Here is a 6,000-nt window from a genome sequence, read left to right as displayed (position 1 = left end):
GGGGGGCAGAGGAGCCTGAGCTCTTGGTCAGACCCACATCTCTGTGTCCATTTCTCTGCTTTACTTCTCACATATATTTATCATATTGATGTAAATTGATTTAAAGGAGTCACTTTTGGGTGTTAGAACCAGCCTTACACACCAAAAATGCACAGAAGGGACATGCTTTTATTTTATTTTTTAGAGAACTGGATTTTTTTTTTTAGAAGATATTAGAAACTGCTTTCTTCCCTAACATCCCCCCAAGCCTGGGGTCCCACCATCACCCCCTACCTGTGTAACAGAGGGCTATCTTTTGCTTGTGGCAGGAGTCATCATTCCACTTCCCTGCATCTTTGGCCCTCTTGATGTAGATCTCCACACAGTCCTCCTTGGACTTCTTGTTGTTCGGCTCTCCGTGCCCCCAGTTCTCCGCCTCTTTGGTGAGAGACTTGTTGGTTCCCACCCAGGTCCACACTCCGCCCACCTTCCGGATTCCTATCCAGTAGTAAGAAGAGCTGAAGGGAAGAGTCTGCTCCAGGTACTCAATCTCCCCCTTGTTTTGTATGGCAACTAAATCTGTGTAATTTTCTTGGCAGAACTTTCTAGCCTTTGCCCATTGCATGGGTTTTTTAGAATAGTGGTAAGTCCAGCAGTCGGTCCCATGACGTCCAAGGAAATCTGAAAGACAGCAATGCGAACTATACAGGCTCCCAGTCATGGCTGAGAAGAATCTAGAACGAATCCATGCTGGGCCTGCCACATAGACATGAGGAAACCAAGACCTCAAGAGTAAAGGTTACCTTCTCAGGGTCATAAAATCAGTCATTTGCGGATTTGAAGTAGACCTTTGGTTTTTATCCACTTTTCATAGTAACATTCAATACTTTTTTTTTTGCTCATATTTTAGACAAATGTGGTGGCTTCTGAGATTTATTTTCATAATTTTTTTTCAAAATTCTTCCAATGTAATTGGAAGATGAAATTCCAATGAATTTCCAATGAAATTCAACCAATGTATTTTAGAAATTCATATTTCCTTTTCTATTTATATTAATGACATATAGAAAATTTACTATCCACTTTTTTATCCTGGGACAATTTCCTAGAAGCCAACATTTATGTTTCTACGAGAGAAGTAATATAAGGACAGGAATAACAACATACTTCTAGTAATCTCTTTCATATCAAAAAGATAATCTTTTGCCACAGGAAAATATATAGCTCAAACTTTATCTATGTAACTATGCTTTAAAAAAATAATAATGTACAAAACCAAATGATGCAGGACTGTGAAATTGATTTAGATCATGTTCTGTGCACAAAGACATTCAGCTGATGGTGTTTAGTAATCATATGGGTGCCTCAAATCTGAGGACTTGAAAGAAACAAAACCAAGTGGCGCCTGGGTGACTCAGTCAGTTAAGCATCTGATTCTTGATCTCAGCTCAAGTTTTAATCTCAGGGTTGTGAGTTCAAGCCCTGCACTGAGCTCCACAGTGGGCATGGAGCCTACTGAAAGAAAGAAAGAAAGAAAGAAAGAAAGAAAGAAAGAAAGAAAGAAAGAAAGGAAGGAAGGAAGGAAGAAAACCCACAATGATCTCATGGTAGCATATGCCATTCTAAGCATGGTATGATCTATGTGAAACACTGTTCTACCGTTAAAGTAAATGTTTTCACAGCCATCAGCATTTACTGAGTTTGTGCTGTATAGGGCAAAAACCGTAGTGAAATAACAAAGAAGACACAGATCCCATTTTTACAGGCTCCTAAGGATTCCTCCTGAACAAGGAATAATAGATGCAAAGAAAACATAACGACTCTTGGTCAAATTAAACATATCAGAAATGAACAGAGAATTGAGAAATAGATATGATTAATGAGTAAATAACAATAAAATAAACATTTGGAACAGAGTTCTGAAGGAGCATTCTACCAGAATATATGTTCTAAAGGAGAAGAAACTGTTTTGTTTAGTGCTGTCTCCTCAGTGCCTAGGACGGTGTCTGACACATTGCAGGGACTCAGAAAACATTTGTTGCATGAAATTAGTGCTAGCTTTGCAGGTGACATGAGGCAGACTTGGTGTAAAGAATGTGTGAAGGACAGAGGAAAGCTAGGGCATTAGAAGACATTAGCTTCCTTAGGAATGGGAAAGCTCAAAACTATTGCTGGAGAGACTTCAAGAATCAGACATAAAACGTGTCACACCAATGGGAGAAGAATAAAATAAAATGAGTCTGACCTTAAGGAGCTCACACTTCAGTTGTAGAAATGACATTGATGTGCACTAAACTATTGATAAAAATAGAAAGTACCATGCTAAATATTTGGTACAGATTGTAAGTGCCCATAAGATATTTCTTAATTGAACTTATTTCTTCATAATAAGACTTTAGTGGTATTATTAGGATTTGGACCCTGAAACAAGGGTGTGGCAGGTTTAGGAGGTTTCTGAGATGTCACTAAAGGTGACAGGAAGAAAAAGATGTTCACAGAAGGGTAGAATTAACAGCTGTCTACCTAATTATCTTCTCTGTGACTGTGTACTCTCGGTGGATATTTAAGAAAAATAAATATGTCCGGGAGCCTGGGTGGCTCAGTTGGTTAAGTGTCTGACTTCGGCTCAGGTCATGATCTCACGGTTCATGGGTTCAAGCCCCGCGCCGGGCTCTGTGCTGACAGCTAGCTCAGAGTCTGGAGCCTGCTTCAGATTCTGTGACTCCCTCTCTCTCTCTGACCCTCCCCTGCTCATGCTGTCTCTATCTCTCACCCAAAAATAAATAAAACATTTTTAAAAATTTAAAAAATAAAAAATCAATCAATATACCAATATAATAACATACCACAAAAGAGCACGGTCCAGATGCACAACTTGAAGACATTCCATGAGCCCCTCTGAGTGCTCTGACATTTCCATGGAAATATCTGCAAATAAAATTATAGTTAGATTTATATTCTTAACTCACAAGTTTACAGCACCATGAGGAGATGGCTATGAACTTTCTTAAAGTTCAAAATTAAATACATATGTTTACTAACCCTGACTGAAGTAAGAGGTTTCTTAGATGTGCATGAAAAGGTAGCGTTAAGTTGCTTCAAAACTGACTCAAAGTTTACTTTCTTTCCTTCTTTCTTTCTTTTTTTTCATGTTTTAGCCTCATGTTGCTGATTGCTACTACTCTGAATTTTTCCCTACGTTTCGGGAATTTTTCTACTTCCCTTCTGCTGAGCTGTTAGATGAAACTATTTGATATTTAATATGCATTTTTTAAAGTGTATTTTGGAGACGCCTGGGTGGATCAGTCTGTTAATTGTCCAACTTTGGCTCAGGTCATGATCTCACACTTCGTGAGTTCAAGCCCTGCGCCCGGCTCTGTGCTGACAGCCAGCTCAGAGCCTGGAGCCTGTTTCCAATTCTGTGTCTCCCTCTCTCTGATCCTACCCTGCTCACGCTGTCTCTCTCTGTCTCAAAAATAAATAAAACATTTAAAAAAATTAAAGTGCTCTTTGATACTTCATGAACTATTGATGTCCAAGATTTAAGTGTTAAAATCATACGCTGGGTTATAATGGGTCAGTGCTTCAAATACTTAAAAGAATTAGATACCCAGACACCAGTAAAGAAAAGCAACTCATTTTCTTTCAAGTAAAAAAGAAATACATTTTGCACAACCCAAACCACAAATGCTCTGCATACCTTAAAACTGTATTTTCTGAACTATATCACATCTCAGGCAGCCTCAGTGTTTAGCTGCAAAGCACTCATTTCAACAAGATAGTACTTCCTCAAGAATCTCACCAGAGATGAGTCAACGAGAAGAAATCAGCCCATCTGAGGAGAAAAATTCTGGGAGCTCTCTTTAGACTTAGTATTTTTAATTCTTGGCTTTGTTAAAACCAAAACTGAAGTCTGTTGCTTCTTGCCCTTTGCCACCTGCCCCTGCAGCCCCAAGGGTTTCTATCTGAGCATCTGGAAATCTTTGAGGCTGAAAAGCTCACCGTGGCTCTGCTCATCCCTTCTGTAGTTCCTCTGGACTCCAGCCTCTCCACTCAGGACCAGGGTGTGTGGGTCCCGGCCCACGGCTGGGCGTGCTGTGCTTCAGGAGCCTGTGTGGAGGGCCACCAAAAAAGGCTTGCTTTCTTTCATTTCCCTGACTCGGTCTCACATCGTCCTGCCCCCTTCCCCTTCCCTTCCCCCATCTCTTCTCGCTCCTATTTCCCCACCCCTTTCCTAGTCTGGCCTCTGTCACTACCCTGAGAAAAGTAGAGCTGCTGATCGTTGTTGATAGATTCTCTTCTTCCCTCTTTCAATGTTTTCTTCCTTTCCCTTGTCCACCTTCCTTCCTACTTCCTTCCTTCCTTCCGTTTTCCCTCCCCGCCCCCCCGCTCATTCCCTTTTTCCTTCCTTTCCTCCTTCTCCTCCCCAGCCCCCATCTCTCTCTTCTTTTTGAATAAATACTGTACTTAACTCTTGGCTGTCCATGGTTAAGGGCCTCAGATAATTGAAAACACCACACAATCCAAACAGCATTTTGGACCAAATCTTTTAAAATTTAAATTAGTTTTAAATTTAAGTTAGTTAGCATACAGTGTAGTCTTGGCTTCAGGAGTAGAAGAACCCGTGATTCACTCTAACACGACACCCAGTGCTCATCCTTAAAGCCCATCAACCCATATAACCATCCCCTATCCACCTTCCTTCCAGCAACCCTCAGTTTGTCCTCTGTATTTAAGTCTCTTATGGTTTGCCTCCCTCTTTGTTTTTTTGTTTTGTTTTTTTTTTCTTATTTTTTCTTCCCCTTTATGACGTCTGTTAAACTTCGGCACACCTGACAGGTTGACATCTGGTTCCTTCTCCCTCTTCCCTTGCTTGCCCCCTAGTGGAAGTCCTCATTATTGGCACCTTTTAAAGTTAAGCTCTAAAGAGCAAAGCAGCTCTAGCTTCTGCCCTAGGGAGTTTGGGGGCCTAGAGTACTTTGGTATTTCTGAGTGTAACATGTGAAGGAAATAGACCACATATGAAATTAGGACCTATATAATGGAGGGCAATGGAAAGGAAGAGTTATGACATAATCAGATTTGTATTTTTTTAAAAGACATCAGTAACAGTAATAGCTGTAGAGCCCAACTCTCCATATGTATCACCTTATTTAACCTTTATGAAGATCAAGTACTACTATTCCCCAGCAGTCACTATCATCACCCCCATTTTAAAAGAGTCTCAGAGAGCTTAAGAAAGTTGGGCTTAGTCACAAAGCTAGTAAGAGACACAGCTGGGGTTTGGGCCAAGGGCCAGTAGGTTCTGAAGCCCATGCTGTTATTAGGCTGCACATCTTCTGCCAGGAGCTTGGCTTCAATAAAGCCAGCACAACCGACCCTCTGTTCTCTTCTTATTTTACCAATCAGCCCCTGGTAGGGAGGAACCCTACTTCACGGACTGTTCCTTCTCTGTTTCATTTGTTGATCTGCCCTCATCTCTCCATTTTCCACACCTTTGGAGTGCTCCAGTGCTCACTGCTGTTTTCTCCTTTTCTACCTCCACTGATGTGGTGATCCAAGCCAGCCTCTTAACTTTAAGAGCATCTAAATGGTGAGGGGTCCCAAATTTGTATTTCCAGCCAGGACTGTTCCCAGCCAAATGCCCAATGGATATCTCCAATTAGTTTTTAAAAAAGCCTCTCAAATTTTACATGTGGCAAACCAAACTTCTGAATTCCTCTTCCCAAGCCTCTTGCCACCTCACTAAATTATAAATCCACTCTTCCAGTTGCTTTAGCAAAAGGCTTTGGAGTTAACTGAGATTCCCCTCTTCTTCTGACAAATCATATCCAATATGTTAGCAAATTTTGTTGACTTTATCATCAAGATATTCAATCACTTCCATTCTATCATTCAGTGAAACCACCTTCATCTCTCATCTATATTATTGTAAAAGCCCCCCATCTAGACTCTATGTTTCTACCCTTTTCCTCTTATGGTCTGTTTTGAACAAAACAACTTACTTGATTCAGTTAAAAT

At 40.7% G+C, this 6,000-nt stretch overlaps 1 protein-coding gene across 1 annotated transcript in view; it reads right to left on the bottom strand.

The window, feature by feature from the left end:
* Positions 1-4,147, bottom strand: part of SELL (selectin L) — a 21,191-nt gene extending 17,044 nt beyond the window's left edge. The window contains exons 1-3 of the mRNA XM_077761771.1: positions 3,982-4,147; positions 2,826-2,907; positions 274-660 (exon numbers count right to left, since the gene is read on the bottom strand). Of these exons, the coding sequence (XP_077617897.1) occupies positions 274-660; positions 2,826-2,907; positions 3,982-3,996 (484 nt within the window). The 5' untranslated portion in view covers positions 3,997-4,147. The remainder of the gene's footprint in view (positions 1-273; positions 661-2,825; positions 2,908-3,981) is intronic.
* Between the last annotated feature and the right edge of the window lie 1,853 nt (positions 4,148-6,000).

Source organism: Crocuta crocuta, unplaced genomic scaffold (genome assembly GCF_008692635.1).
Source record: "Crocuta crocuta isolate KB4526 unplaced genomic scaffold, BGI_CrCroc_1.0 scaffold243, whole genome shotgun sequence".
Classification (NCBI taxonomy): Eukaryota; Metazoa; Chordata; class Mammalia; order Carnivora; family Hyaenidae; genus Crocuta; species Crocuta crocuta.
This window is presented reverse-complemented; position numbering and strand designations above follow the sequence as displayed.